At 39.9% G+C, this 13,196-nt stretch overlaps 1 protein-coding gene across 2 annotated transcripts in view; it reads right to left on the bottom strand.

Annotated features, from left to right (window-relative positions):
- PRKAR2B (protein kinase cAMP-dependent type II regulatory subunit beta) overlaps positions 1-13,196 on the bottom strand; it is a 185,788-nt gene that overhangs the window by 41,269 nt on the left and 131,323 nt on the right. For both annotated transcript variants that reach the window (XM_077472423.1, XM_077472424.1), the window contains 2 exons: positions 11,233-11,285; positions 3,604-3,687 (listed from right to left, as the gene is read on the bottom strand). In XM_077472423.1, the coding sequence (XP_077328549.1) occupies positions 3,604-3,687; positions 11,233-11,285 (137 nt within the window). The remainder of the gene's footprint in view (positions 1-3,603; positions 3,688-11,232; positions 11,286-13,196) is intronic.

The following is a 13,196-nucleotide window of genomic DNA, read 5'->3' as shown; positions in this document are numbered from 1 at the left end:
ATAACTTTATATTTTCAATTTGTTAATTACAGAACAGATACATGCCTTACAAAAACTAGTTTGGACAGAATGGAAATGACATATTATTGAAAGAGTACAGATAAATATACATATAATGTGAAATGAAATACATTTTTATAATTTTCTTTTCTATTACAAACCTGTCACTCCAGGCTGTTACTTAGCACAATATAAAGATGTGGCATATAACCCCAACATCACCATTTCATTTTTCTACCTTTCTACAATAAATGTTGCAGGAGAAGTTAAAAAAATTTTTTGAAAGAATTATAAGGAGCTGTTGTCAAGTCTGCTTTCCAAGTTTACGTTTATGTGAAATTCCATTGTTGCAGGTATTCGAAAATTCCATAGTTATGGAAGTATTATAAACCTCACAGTACAACACTTAGCGTGACCTAATAGCAAAATATATATAACATCAATAATGTCGCGTACACACGACCGGACTTTTCGACAGCAAAGGTCCAACAGAACGAATCCGCCGGACAATTCGATCGTGTGTGGGCTTCATCGGACCTTTGCTGTCCATAAATCAGACGGACTTTAGAAATAGAACGTTTCAAATTTTTCCGCCGGACCCAGTTCCTATCGAGAAATCTGCTCGTCTGTATGCTAGTCCGAAGGACGAAAACCGACGCTAGGGTAGCTATTGGCTACTGGCTATGAACTTCCTTATTCTAGTCTGGTCGTACGTCATCACGTTCAAATCCGTCGGACTTTGGTGTGCTTGTGTGTGGCCATGTCCGCTCATTCGGAAAGGCCGTCAGAACTAGGCCGAAAGTCCGTCGGGAAGACCGTCGGACCTAGCACGTTGAAAAGTCCGGTCGTGTGTATGCGGCATAAGGGTGTGACACAATGCCCATGTAGGTGTGACCTAAGTAATTAAGGAAAAACATTTTGTCAAAAATTAAGGAGAGTAGAGTAGGCAATCCTCAAAATCTGTACAAAAATTGTAGGGAGAGCAATTAAAATACTGCACCCAATGAAAGCACACCCCCCACACTGTCAACAATTATTCAACACATGTTAAGATATTTATATACCTTTTTTGTTGCTGCTGCAATACAAATGAATATGTACCAATTACTTAATGTGTAAAATATAAGTGAGAGCTTGAACCAGTTATAATTAAAGAGTTGGACTAACCTGATCCATCAAACAGTTTGATTGAAATTGAAAGAACTTGCAAAAAATTGCAAAAATCTAATTGGGGTGTCAAATGATTATGATAATATGCATATCATATTAGTTGCCTTTAATACTTTCTAAATCACATATTAAAAAAATAGGTGGATGACTGTGCACTAGATTTAGTATTAAGTCGTATGCCTGGACTTGAAGTAACCTTTGTCCCCATTTGGCTGACGTAACACATATACAGAAAAAGAAACAGGACTGATAACAGTTCCAAAAATATTTTCCTACTCTATCTACACAAGACATGAATAATGGGATTTTACAATGGAATCTGACAATTAACATACTGCTTTTAAGAAGTCACAAAGACTGAAATCTTCAGACAGTGGGTTAAAAAGATTACTGACCCTGTGCCAAGTTTAATTTATACTCACCTCTCCCTTGTTCTCACTTTGTAGTTAAAGTGGATGTAAACCAGATTCATGAAATTTGAGCTAGGCACATCTATCAGTAGTGTTTTCTTATCTCTCTTCAAAGCACTGAGTCCCATGGCTTTCTCCTGCTCAGTAGCTCTGTTATCATCATGATAACCTCTGCCAAGTTCTCTGACACAGGAGATAAAAGCACCCTGAAACTTGTGTGTGGGAGGTTGCTATAAATCGATTAGCAGACAGCTTGACTTGTTAGAGCAGAGCTCTGCACATTCCTTCCTTCCTTTGCCTATGTGGAGTGGGTGCGTGCCTTTCCTCCAATCATCTGTCTTGGCTGTTTGCCCAGACTTCACACTCAGTGTTGCACAAGAAGAGCAAGTGCCTCTCCATTCACTCCAATGTGAAAGCTGGAGGGATTTTAAACTGGAGCGGTGTGCTGGCAGGACGCTCAAAAAAGTCCTGCAAGCAGCATCTTTGAGGCGCTGCAGGAGTGGTGTATACACTGCTCCTAAAGTGCCCCTGCCCATTGAAATCAATGGGCAGCGCCGTAGAAGTGCTGGCAAAGCGCTGCTTTTAGCCCTTTTTCGGCCATTAGCGTGAGTTAAAAGTGCCCCGCTAGTGGCCGAAAAGTGCAGCCAAAACTAAAAATAGCGGTGCTTTACCACCGCCGACCGACGCTGCTCAGTATGAAAGTGCCCTAAATGTCAGGATTATTTTATCACACAAGTCCTTCCAGGAGAGGAAGATGTAAATAAACAAGTATGTAAAAAAAAAAAAAAATATCAGTGTCAGTGTCGTTAAAGCGACATACAAAACAAATGGTGTATATGTTTGATTTGTTTTGATTTAGTTCTCAATTTATGCTCCAGTTTTACAGTAACCATTTAACCTCCCCCCCCCCCCTTCCATTTCCTCCCCCTCTCTTTTTGTCCCTATTTCTTCTCTCTATCCAAATACTGACCTATCGGTGCCTTGCTTCTGTATAGTTATCTAAAGACAAAATTCAAACTCTTACATCTCTGACTTATATGAGTCAACATGTTATTATCTAAACTATGGAACTATGTATAATAAGAATCATTATACTACCGAGTAACAGCTTATCGCGTATTCTGAAAACTGTATTATAGCGGATAACTTTGTCAATACCGAATCTTGTTAATGGCTCATTGATTATTTATACAAACCTATTGATGGGCGTACCTGTACGTCCCCTTTAAACTGCGGGCGGCAGAACGGGGAGATCCCTATGTAAACAAGGCAATTCCCTTTTCTGCCTAGCATTGGAAGCAGGGATCTCTGTCATGTTGTAGTGAGTTCCTCCCCCTACGGTTAGAAAACACTGAGGGAACACATTTAACCCCTTGATCGCCCTCTAGTGTTTAACCTTTTCTCTGCCAGTGACATTTACACAGTAATTTGTGCATTTTATAGCACTGTTCCCTGTTTAAATGTCACTGATCCCAAAATAGTGTCAAAAGTGTCCGATCTGTCCGCCGCAATGTCGCAGTCACGATAAACAAAACGCAGATCGCTGCCATTACTAATAAAAAAAATTATAATAAAAATGCCATAAATCTATCCCCTATTTTGACGCTATAACTTTTGCGCAAACCAATCTATATACGCCTTATTGCGATTTTTATTACCAAAAATATGCAGAAGAATACATATCGGCCTAAATTGAGGAAGAAATTATTTTTTTATATTATTTTGGGAGTATTTATTATAGCAGAAAGTAAAAAAATATTGTTTTTTTTTTTTTCAAAAATTGTCACTCACTTTTTGTTTACAGCGCAAAAAAATAAAAACCGCAGAGGTGATCAAATACCATCAAAAGAAAGCTCTATTTGTGTAAAAATTTTTTTGCTTGGGTGCAACGTCGCTCGACTGCGCAATTGTCAGTTAACTTGACACAGTGCCGTATCGCAAAAAAACGCTCTGGTCAGGGAGGGGGAGGGGGTAAATCCTTCTGGGGCTGAAGTGGTTAAAAAACTAAATGTAAAATACTTACTTGATCTAAGCTCTTGAACAGAAGGATATCTTTGCAAGCTTCTTGCAGTCTTTGTCGCTGATCATCTGTTTTTGGATTGATAATCTTATCCAAATTAGGAAGAAAAAAATATGTCATAATAAAGTCACAAATGAAATCAGGAACTAGAGACAAATCTATCATTTTTTTCTCTTTCACCCTAGTGCAGTAATTTACTGAATTTTTCTTAAATAATTCACAGCTTTTTGTTTTAAAAACAATGACACGGTTTGCTTTTTTACAACAAACTCTTTTACATGTACAGGTACATGTACATAACACTTTTGTTAAAGAATATACTGTATAAATTCAACAAAAAAATGTAATATATTGCAGCATACCAGTCCGTAGATATGATGGCGACATTAGCATTCTTATTTCAGGCTAAGAACATTTTTGAGAACTACAAGTAGTAGTTTATTCAGATTCAATTATGTGCCACTTTGTCTGGTCTATCATAAAAAAGTTTTTAGTTATAACATGACAAAATGTGTAAAATTTCAAGGGGTATGAATACTTTTTCAAGGCACTGTAGCTGTGAACGAATGATGCAGCTGTGCGGGAGGGGCTCCACACAGCAGTGCCAGTTTTAAATGTGACAGTGGCTGTGGGGAGAAGAACCTCTGCCCACTGTCACAGGGGTAGGGGCTCTGGGGGTGAGGGGGCTGGTGATTACCTAAATACAGGTGTAACATGTTGGTAAAGGTGAACCTTTAAACATTTGTAAACCTAACATTCCATATTCCTGATATGTGCCTGCTGTACTTGTATGAAAAAAAGTATCTTGTTCTCTTTGTATGGTTTCCCTTGTGTGAAATCCCTGGTGTTCCTGACAGGCCCTCTGCTTTCCTATTAAAAACTGACTACACTAAGCAGGAGAACACACCGTGGCCAGTTCTTAAGATGTGTCAGGAGCTCAGCCTGCTCTCCTCCAATGATTAGACTTGTCCTGACACACACCCTCTGCATGGCCTTTCACTGAGGAGATTAGTGTGCTGCTGTCCCCGTCCCCCCAGCTCTTATGCAGCTGAGAACAAACAGGATGTGATTTGTTTTTATTTGTACACAAATGTTTTGCCTTTCATTTTTATGTCAAACTGAATGGGTTGCTTTACAAGGTGATCATTTATAATCACTTCAAGGACTGCAAGATATTACATTTTTTAGGGCTTAAGTTTAGCCCTAAATAGAATAATTACTTCTACAGATCTATACATCACACGCAAAAGTGAGAATACTGTGGAGACATTTACTGTTTCCTCAAAGTTCTGAAAATTAGGAGCAGCACACAATCTACTGTATTCATAAAAAATATACAAAAATAATCAAAACTGTTGATAAATAAAGCAAAACTCCAGACAAAAATACCAAGATAAAAATGAATGGCCCATTCAAAGATAAAATAGAAAAGCTGCTTTTGCTGCAATGTACACTTTCAATCCAGAGCTCTTCCACACAGTACTTCTTTTCACTACAAGATGCCTTCAGGCGGATGTCCAGCATCATTCTACCAACTTTCTCTGTGCCCAGACTGTCCTGGACCTACTCCAGCCTGTTACTGGACAGTGAAAGGAGAAGCAGCACGGGGATGAGCTCATCTTTCTGTCAGTCTGCTTTCTTCCCCTATGCTCGTTGTCAGCACATAAACTGACTGGCTGCTTCACCCTTTCACACTTCAGCCCTGCTGTAGAGGGGCTACAAGAGGCTCATACCTGATCCAATTCAAGTACTTACACCGTTGCATTTAAAAACAAAATAAATGTAATGATGTATTAATGATTACAGAGCCACATTAATCTTTATGTATTGTATCTGCTCAGAGCTCAGTTTTAAGTTATAACAGAGAAGAAAAAGAAGACATTAGAAAGATATGGAATGAGTTTTGGAGGAAAGTGTGCCAATAATTGAGGTAATTGCATTAAAGAAAGCTAAAAACACATACATTTATTGGCTGCTATTTAATTTCAACCTCTTCAAACATCAAGTCTGATTTATACATGCAAATAACAGGATTTTTGTAGTCAATGTAAAATCCTTTTCTTGTTGTTTCCCAAGGGACACAGGAACAGTGAAATTTAGGAACATTGAGTTATACTGCTGTCTTTAAGAGGAATTTGACACCAGCAAACAAAAAGGCCAGCCTTGTATAACACTAACAAATCAAAAAAAAAAAAAACATTAAAACAAAAATAATGGGAGATGTCTGCAGCTTAATGAGCTGTCTGTTGGACCTAATGTCTGAGGCTTGCTTCTGAAGGTGCCTGAACATTCACCTGGTATAAAACTTAGAAAATGTGCAAACAGAAGACCAAGTGGTGGACTTGCTAATATGGGAAACAGATGCTCGATGCCTATAAGTCCAGGATGCACTCACAGATCTGGTAGAGTAAGCTTTGACTGGAAAGAGTCAAACCTTATCCTTGCATTGGTAGGCTTGAACAAATGACCAGTGACAAGAAATAGTGGAATTGGAAGCAGGTTGTCCTTTGTGGGGACCCCAGAATGACAAACAGTCAAGCCAGTTTGTCTGCAATAAAATACAGCCGAAAGCGAAGCACATACAAGCAATGGAGGGGTATCGCCTTAGGATGAACCAGAGTAGGACAAAGACATGGAAAAACATTGTCGTAGTCAAGGTAGAAGAAAGAGACCATCTTAGAAAAAGAAAAAAGACTAGGCTATAGGCTTTAAAACAATCTTATCCTTGTAAATAAACCAAAAGGAATCTTTACAAGATAGGTGATGGTAATGAGGAAAGCCAATTTAAGATAGAATTCACACAGGGCAATCTCTGACTGGTTCAAAAGGAGGTCTTTAAGAAGCAGAGAGAGCCAGATTGAGATTCCACTGAGTCATTCAAGATTGCACAAGCACGATTATGTGAGCTACACCTTGGAAAATAGCCTTGATGGGGGAAACCAAAGCAATTGGTCTTTGAAACAAGATCTCAAGACCTTAAGTTTGTCCATTGGTGGTGCTCCAAGTCAAGTATTGATACAGTCCAGGTTGTAGAAAGGTCAGGATTTGTCCCACTGAGTAGTCCATAGAATGAAATATTTTCCCCCTGCACCAAGCAAAGTAAGATTTCTACATACAGTATGATGGAAGACTATAGCCCCATACACACTATCAGTTTTTTCTGCAAGTTTTTCCTTCAGATTTACCAAAACCATATAATATGAGGTCAAACCTCAAAAGTTTCAATGTGTATGCAATCAGGCAGGCCCTTGCACTACATGGTTTTGGTAAACCTGAAGGAAAAACTCATCAGAAAAACTGATAGTGTGTATGGGGCTTTAGAGTGACTTGCCCTGTACACACGGTCGGAATTTCCGACGACAAAATCTGTCTGATTTTTTCAGACGGACTTTGGCCCAAACTTTTCTAGCATACACACGGTTGCACAAAGTTGTCGGAAAATCCGATAGTTCTAAACGCCGTGACATAGAACACGTACGACGGGACTATAAATGGGCCAGTAGCCAATAGCTTTCGTCTCGTAATTTATTCTGAGCATGCGTGGCACTTTGTCTGTCAGAACTGTCTACACACGATCAGAATTTAAACAATTGGATTTTGTTGTTGTAAAATTTTAGATCCAGCTCTCAAACTTCGTGTGTCGGAAATTCCGACGGAAAAAGTCCGATGGAGCCCACACACAATCGGATTTTCCGACAACACGATCCGATTGCACATTTTTTTGTCGGAAAGTCCAACCGTGTGTACAGGGCATAAGAATTATATAGTCATCCTAGCTTTCCTAGCATGCAAATGACCATGATCCAGTCAGAAAGAGCCCTAGTTCTTTTGGTTTCAAAAGCCATGCCTTCAATGCTAGGGACCGTGAAGCATTGCAGTAAGCTGACATTTAAGGCAGAATAGCCAGACGATCTGGATGGGCCCACAGGATGTCTGCTAGAAGATTGATGAGATCAGAGTACTACGTCTTCCTGAGCCAGTTCAGTGCTATGAGACTCATCAGAATGTCCTCCATTTCACTCCTGTAGAACAGACAATAAGGAGCTTCAGAGGAGAAAAGGAATTTATCAGGTTGTATTAATCCCGCAAAGCCACCAGAGCATCCACTGCTTCTTCCAAATAATACTTGCACCTTGAGACAAACCTGTCCAGTTTTTTGCTGAACCTGGAGGCTAGAAGGTCCATATCTGGAGCACCCCACCTGAAATAAACACCCTGGAACTTCCGGGTGAACAGACCATTCTCCCAAGTGCAGGAACTGATATCTGACGTATTCCCTTACCAATTGTCCACCCTTAATATGTGGACAGTGGACAAGACTGGGATGTGAAGTTCTGCCCAAGCCAAAATAATTCCTGCTTTTCCTTCTAGAACAAGATTTTTGGTTCCTGGTTTCTGACCGAATGCATAGCAGATGGCTGTGCAGTCGAGGAGTCCAGCATTAAAGGGACAGATGAGTAATTCGAAGCTCCAGAATGTAGATAGGGAGATGAGCTTCTGCTGGTATCTAAGTTCCCCGCATTCGCAGGGTTTTCAGAAAGCCTTCCCAGCCTGGCAAGCTGCCATTTGTATTAAGGATCTTTGAAGTGAGTGGAAGAAAGGATTTGCCTGATTCTGGAGCTGGGTTGGTGAGCCAACAGGCAAGAGTTAGGTGCACTGGTAGGTTCAATGACTGTACTTTCTTGTCCCACGTAGTCAGAATGTTGAGTTGCAGTGGTGGTCTGAGGTGGAACTGGAGTGGGGCTTCCTAGAAGGAAGTTACCAGCAGACCCAGAATTCTTATGCAAAAGTGGACAGCTCTTGGACTGTAAAGTCTAGAACTGGAACAAGGGGTTTTTCTTGAGAAAGGAAAACTCTGCACTTATGCTGGCCATACACGTACAAATTTTAGTTTAGTGAGGTCAAATCAACGTTAGTTTTTGACCACAGTAACGGGAAAATTCAAGGGATTCGAAAAGAAAACTTTACACAATTCAGCAAATTTTCAGACAGTGTATGTGTTTTTTGTTCAGAAATTACAAAATAAAACATTAAAATAAAACATTAAAAGCAAGTGAAATTTTCAAAATGACAATCATCCATTCACCCAATGTAGAAAACATTTTTGTGCAAATATTCGTACAAATATTCTTGTCTGAAAATCTTTACATGTGTGGTCAGCAAAGGTCATTTCCAAGATCAAATGCAGATAATCCAAGTGATCAGTTGGTTACAGCAATAACTTCTGATAGTTCAAAAAGAGATCGTCTAGGTATCCCACAGCGAGATCGCCCTGTGAAAATAATACCATGATGTAACACCAGAGCAAGGACCTTGGGGAACCCTAAAGTTGCAGAAAACAGACCAAAAGGAAGGGAAACAGCTTGTTTTGTGCTGATTTACTGGAAAGATGAGGACATGCAAGCATGCATCCTTGATGTCCACAGAAGCCAGATAATTCCCCAGACAGCGGGAGGCAATGACTGATCTGTTGGATTCTATGTGAAAGTTATGCTCTTGAATAAAGGCATTGAGTGCCTTGAGATCCAGGATATGGCAGAAGCCCCTTTGGCTTTGGGAATAGTGAACAGGTTCAAGTAAAAACCTTAAAACCTTTCCGCTTGAGAAACAATGGCAATGACCTCTTGACTCAGGAGTTCTGCCAAGGCAGCACAGAGATCTGTAAGCCTTTGTGGAGAGGTTGGTAGATTTGATAAAAGGAAATTGGTGGAGAGAGAGATTGGACCTCCAGTTTGAACTCCCTGAACACCACATTGGAAATGCTGATTGTCCAGATGTCAGCAAAGACTAATCAACATCCCCTCACTTTGGAAAGTGTGGCGGTTTCCTAACTGCAAGTTTTTGCCTGTGTGGAGGACATGGAAGACCAGGATTTAAGAACTACCCAGATCATAAGTTTTGGCCTGAGGCCTGGGAGAAATTAAATGAACGCTTTTGCCTTCAGAGGTGGAATAAGTTGTGCAGTTGGGGGCTTATATTACTTTCGTTGTGATAAAAAGGTCCTTTTACTGCCAGTGACTCCTTTGATAAAGTTATGGAGGGAAGCCCCAAAGAGGCATTCACCATCAAAGGCCATGTGGAGTAATCTCTTTTACCATTGTTGTTCTGCAGACCAGTATTTTAGCCAGAAGGCCCTCTGCATATTAATAGACAGGAGGCAAATTTTGTGAAATAGACAGACAATGTCCATTAAACAATCAAAACATAAGTGCAGTACAGCAGGCCTAAGCTGCAATCATTTCATATCTGAATGATCAGTAAGAGTGGCTCCGTGGTCCTTAGCTATGTCATTGAACTACACATTTAGGGTCTGCCAGATTGCTATGACAGCAATAGCAAGCATCAGGGCAGAACTTGCTAAGGAAAATAATAATTTTAAAAGAGTTTCAAGATGCTTGTCAACTCGGCCTTTAAATATCGAAATATCCTCAATAGGAGCAGTCATAATTCCATTTAGACAAGAAAAGGCTGGGTCCACAATGGAAATGGCCCACTTTTTAGTAAACTCTTCTTCCATGGGTTTTTGCAAAGCATTTTGGGGAAAAAAATGATTTGTCAGCAGTTTTCCAATCCCTATACAAAATAGGTTTTAATACCAAATGTAGATAAAAGGGCTTGACAGTTTTGGAACCTGTAAGGGAGCCCAGACTGGTAACAGGAGTGGTTTCAGAAGCAGGTTGTTCCAGTTTTACATATGTATATGATATGTCAATAACAGAAATACTATCTTTAAGACTAGGAGGTATGTCAGCCATCTGAGGCTCCTCAGGCACAAACTGCAAAACTCTAAAACTCCAAAAAGGAATAGTGAGACTCGGCCTCATCCATAGATGACTATGTTGCTGTTGCAACAGCTTCCTAAATATTAGAGAAACTCCTCTGAACAAGAGGCTGTAGAGTGGATTATTAATCATGCCAGAGATTTTGGTTATAAAATCCTGCGATCCAAGAAAAATTTGGAAACTGGAGTGCCTTTGTGCTTAAGGTGTGTCATACTATGGTATAAACAAGACAAAGCAATAAACAAACACCCACAGCACTCATAATCAACTGCAGAGCCGCTTGTGACTAAGTCACTATTAGGTGGCAGCAAGGACAAATCGAAGTAAACCTAAGACATAGAAGAGTGACGAATCCTTAAATCCAGCTAGGTCCAGGTACACCCTCCAAAACTGTGCAGAGGACCAGCTGATACAAATGGGTATACTTTTCTCTAAATAGAAAAGATGTCCATCCTCCTAGGACACTAGCAAAAAGCTGAAGCATCATGGGAATGGGTGGGTCTATAATTTGCGGGTCAATTACCTTTTTTTGTCTACCAGTGTCCAATTCCTCCCAAAATGAGTAGTATAACCTAAGGTTCCAGAATTCTACTGTTCCTTTGTCCCTTGATGGTCATTTAAGAAAACAGTATTTTCCTCACAGCTGCCAATACCCTAATCTGCAGGGACACTTTGTACTTTCAAGTGCCTAAACTAGCATTCATGTAACCAGATCATTCACATAAGGATATGTGCAAAAATGCATTCCAATACATTGTGCCCCAGATGTTGTATGATTTGTAACAAAATAACATAAACTAACATGTAATTTCATTCACTTAGTACTTCTTCACATGTCAGCTTTACATACCCTTTTTTCTGTCTCATCATCTTCTTCATCTGGATTAAATGCTTCAGCACATACTGCAAAACAGAGAACAGAGTTAAACGCATTGCAATTTATAGCACAAATATCCTTTGTAAAATGAGAAATTTACTGGACTATTAAGCGCAAGTCGGGTGATTACAGACAATTCGGAGAAATGTGCACATTTGTGTAGAACACCTTTCTCCTTTTGAAAATCTTTGGTGCTCACATTTTGCCAACAACTTACACAGTGTGTGTTTAGGACAATATGGCCTTCATATGAAGCCCAGTAACATAAATAATACACCTGAAATAGAACAGCATATACAGTACGGTAACAGTAGTACTCTGGGCTACGTTACTACATAGTAATAGGACTAGGTTTACTGCAATCTGATTTTGATCCGACTTTCAATGTAATTATGTAGTACAACTTGTGATGCCATTCTGTGCAACTTGCATATGAAATCGCACTAGTGTGAACGGAGCCTATAAGAATGCAGTGTAAACTCAATAGTCCATTGTTAATTTTTAATACCATTTAAAAAAAAAAAATGTAAGTGTGGTTGTGTCACTAAACAGAAGACTTGCATGAGTAGACTGATATGGAAGCTGCTATTCTGTGACTTATGCACCAAATACATTCAGAAAATGGCTGCACCTCTCAGGGTCTTATTACACAGTTTTTTTGCTTTATGTCAGTTCTCTTAAAGATAAGTGTAATTTGCCCTAAAGTTCCTCTCTTGCAATAGGCAGCTAATAAACTGATTGTAAACGACCACCTTGTAAAATAACCCATTCAGTTCAAAATTGAAATGAAAGGCAAAACATTTGTGTATAGATATAAAAAGAAACACATTATAAATACTCTGTTTTATAAGTGATCCTATTCCCTCTGTTGCCTCCACTCTCAGCTGCATAAGAACCGGGGAGAAGAAGAAACAGCACACTGAGCTTCCCAGTAAATGGCTGTGCGCGGGGGGGGGGGGGGGGGGGGGGTGTCAGGACAAGTCTAATTATAGGAGAGCAGGCTGAGTTCCCAGCATAGCTAGGGAACGGACCACGATGTGCTCTCCTGCTTAGTATGGTCAGTTTCTAAGAGGGAAACAGAGGGAATGGCAGGAACAACAGGAATTTCAAATACAGGAAACAATACAAAGTGAACAGGACACTTTTTCATACAAGTACATGGTACAACAGATATACACATATACACAAGTATATGGTACAACAGATATACACATATCAGAAATTTGAAATGCTGGGGTAGCAAACATTTTAAGCCCTTGTACACACGGTCGGAGATTCCGTCGGAATGTGTCCGATCGGAGCGGTTTGTCGGATATTCCGACTGTGTGTGGTATGCATCGGACTGTTTCCGTCGGAATATCCGTCAGACCAAATTTTCCAACTTGCTGGAAATATTGTCCGACAAAGTGCTCTGATCGGACATACTCCGATCATGTGTAGAGAATTCTGATCGGACAAAGTGCCACGCATGCTCAGATCAAATTCCTAAATCAAAGCTATTGGCTACTAGCCTGAACGTAGTCCCATCGTAACAAAATTACGTCATCACGTTCTGAAAGATCGGATTTTCCGACAACTTTGTCCGACCGTGTGTATGCAACAGTTTCGGACAAGATCCGTCGGACAAAATCCGACGGACAAAATCCGACGGATTTGGTTGTCGGAATGTCCGACCGTGTGTACAAGGGCTTAGTTTAGCTATGTAGGTTAAGGAGCTATTTCTTCTTTTTATGTTAAATTACTGTTAATAGATTTTTTTTCCAAATCAAAACATATATTTTTCCTACAAAATTATCAAATTAAACAGCAGAGTAACTGGTTCATTAAAACTGTAAAAAGAGATCAAAGTGGGAGAGGACTTGGTCTGACCGAGCGGCAATGGCCTTTCCGAGCTACAATCAGCAAGAGGGGTGACACTATTACCCCCTCCAGCCTGG

Source organism: Lithobates pipiens, unplaced genomic scaffold, assembly GCF_037356315.1.
Source record: "Lithobates pipiens isolate NorthernLeopardFrog02 unplaced genomic scaffold, aLitPip1_a1.2 Scaffold_8, whole genome shotgun sequence".
Lineage (NCBI taxonomy): Eukaryota > Metazoa > Chordata > Amphibia > Anura > Ranidae > Lithobates > Lithobates pipiens.
This window is presented reverse-complemented; position numbering and strand designations above follow the sequence as displayed.